General features: G+C 46.6%; 1 protein-coding gene across 1 annotated transcript in view; it reads right to left on the bottom strand.

Moving 5' to 3' along the window:
• LOC112138260 (protein O-mannosyl-transferase TMTC1-like) overlaps positions 1–1097 on the bottom strand; it is a 5395-nt gene extending 4298 nt beyond the window's left edge. Inside the window, exons 1-3 of the mRNA XM_024260823.1 lie at positions 965–1097; positions 375–519; positions 162–299 (exon numbers count right to left, since the gene is read on the bottom strand). Of these exons, the coding sequence (XP_024116591.1) occupies positions 162–299; positions 375–519; positions 965–1032 (351 nt within the window). The 5' untranslated portion in view covers positions 1033–1097. The remainder of the gene's footprint in view (positions 1–161; positions 300–374; positions 520–964) is intronic.
• Between the last annotated feature and the right edge of the window lie 432 nt (positions 1098–1529).

The raw sequence follows: 1529 nt of genomic DNA, 5'->3' as shown, positions 1-1529 counted from the left end.
ACGACTCGTTAATGTGATTTTAAGGTAATTCCTTACTAGTCAATAGTATTGTAATGAGTCACTTAACTTCTGTTTGACTATGAATCTCCTTTCTCCCTCAAACCTGCAGAAGTTGTATATAAATGTAGATGTCCAGCAGGTCAGCTCAGACCCCGTCTCACCTCGGTGTGGTTTCCACGCTTGCTGTAGATGGCGGACAGGAGGCGGTAACACTCGATGCAGCCGCCCTCTCTGGAGATGACGTCCTGCGTCATCTGTTCGGCCTCTGTGCTGTGGCCGGTCATGACCAACACCTGAGCCTGAGGCGAGAGCAGACATCTTTATGAGAGGTTTCTGGTCAACGGTGCTGTGATTCGGTGGGGGTGTCTGCCCACCAAGGCCAGCAGGATGTCGGTGCTGTGTGGCTGCAGAGCAGCTGCCTCTCTGTACACCTGCAGGGCCTCAGAGAAGCGGCCTGTGTTGTAGTACAACGCTCCGAGGGGGGTGAGGACATCCACCTTCCTGGCTATCTGCAGCGCTCTGTGGGGAGACATGGGGGGGGGGTGTGCTTACATTAGACATCGAAATCCATTTGTTTTCACACAGCAGAACCAGATTCATCAGAGAATAGACCCACTTTATACAGTCTGGAGTTCTATTGGTTAGCAAAGTACCAGACCTCTGTGTATTACAGTACTGTACCTATGTGTCTGTACCTGGTATTACAGTACTGTACCTCTCTCTGTATCTGTACCTGGTATTACAGTACTGTACCTGGTATTAAAGTACTGCACCTGGTATCACAGTACTGTACCTGGTATTACAGTACTGTACCTGGTATTAAAATACTGTGCCTGGCATTACAGTACTGTACCTGGTATTAAAGTACTGCACCTGGTATTACAGTACTGTACCTCAGTATCTGTACTTGTTTGTAGCTCCAAACCAATGAAAGAAGAATCAGGGTGAAGCCAGTTTTTCTCACCGTTTAAACCAGGACTCCGCCTCATCGTTCTCATTAGACGCTCGCAGAAGACGACCCAGGTTCGCCATGGCAACGTAATGTGCTGGTTTCAGCTGTATTGCACGCTGGTAATGGGCAGCAGCCAACTCTCCTTCTCCTGGAGCATTGAGTTAAGAAGAGAAAGAGAGAAATCTCAGTCACTAAACAGGAACCTGAGTAATATCCCAGCATTCATGTTTACAGCAGCTGCCTGCAGTCAGCATGGCAGGACCTCTGCTGAGACACAGGTGATGAACTACAGCCTCTGATTTAAAACACTCGAGTACTTTGGTCACTTTCAGAGATAATCTGAATCCAACAAAGATGAACCTTCATCATATTAAGGAAAGTAAAGGAGAGAAGAAAAAACTCTGGTACTTCATTCTCAAACTGCAGAAGTTGTAACTGAGCTGTAACTCAGGATGGAGATCTGTCCTAAACCCCAAGACTGAAGACGATTTCAGGATGTTTTTATAAGAGTTTCAATACACTCACTGGCCTTTTATTAGACATACCTGTCCAACTTCATCGATGCACATTTCTAATC

The sequence above is a fragment of the Oryzias melastigma genome, unplaced genomic scaffold (assembly GCF_002922805.2).
Source record: "Oryzias melastigma strain HK-1 unplaced genomic scaffold, ASM292280v2 sc00777, whole genome shotgun sequence".
NCBI lineage: Eukaryota > Metazoa > Chordata > Actinopteri > Beloniformes > Adrianichthyidae > Oryzias > Oryzias melastigma.
This window is presented reverse-complemented; position numbering and strand designations above follow the sequence as displayed.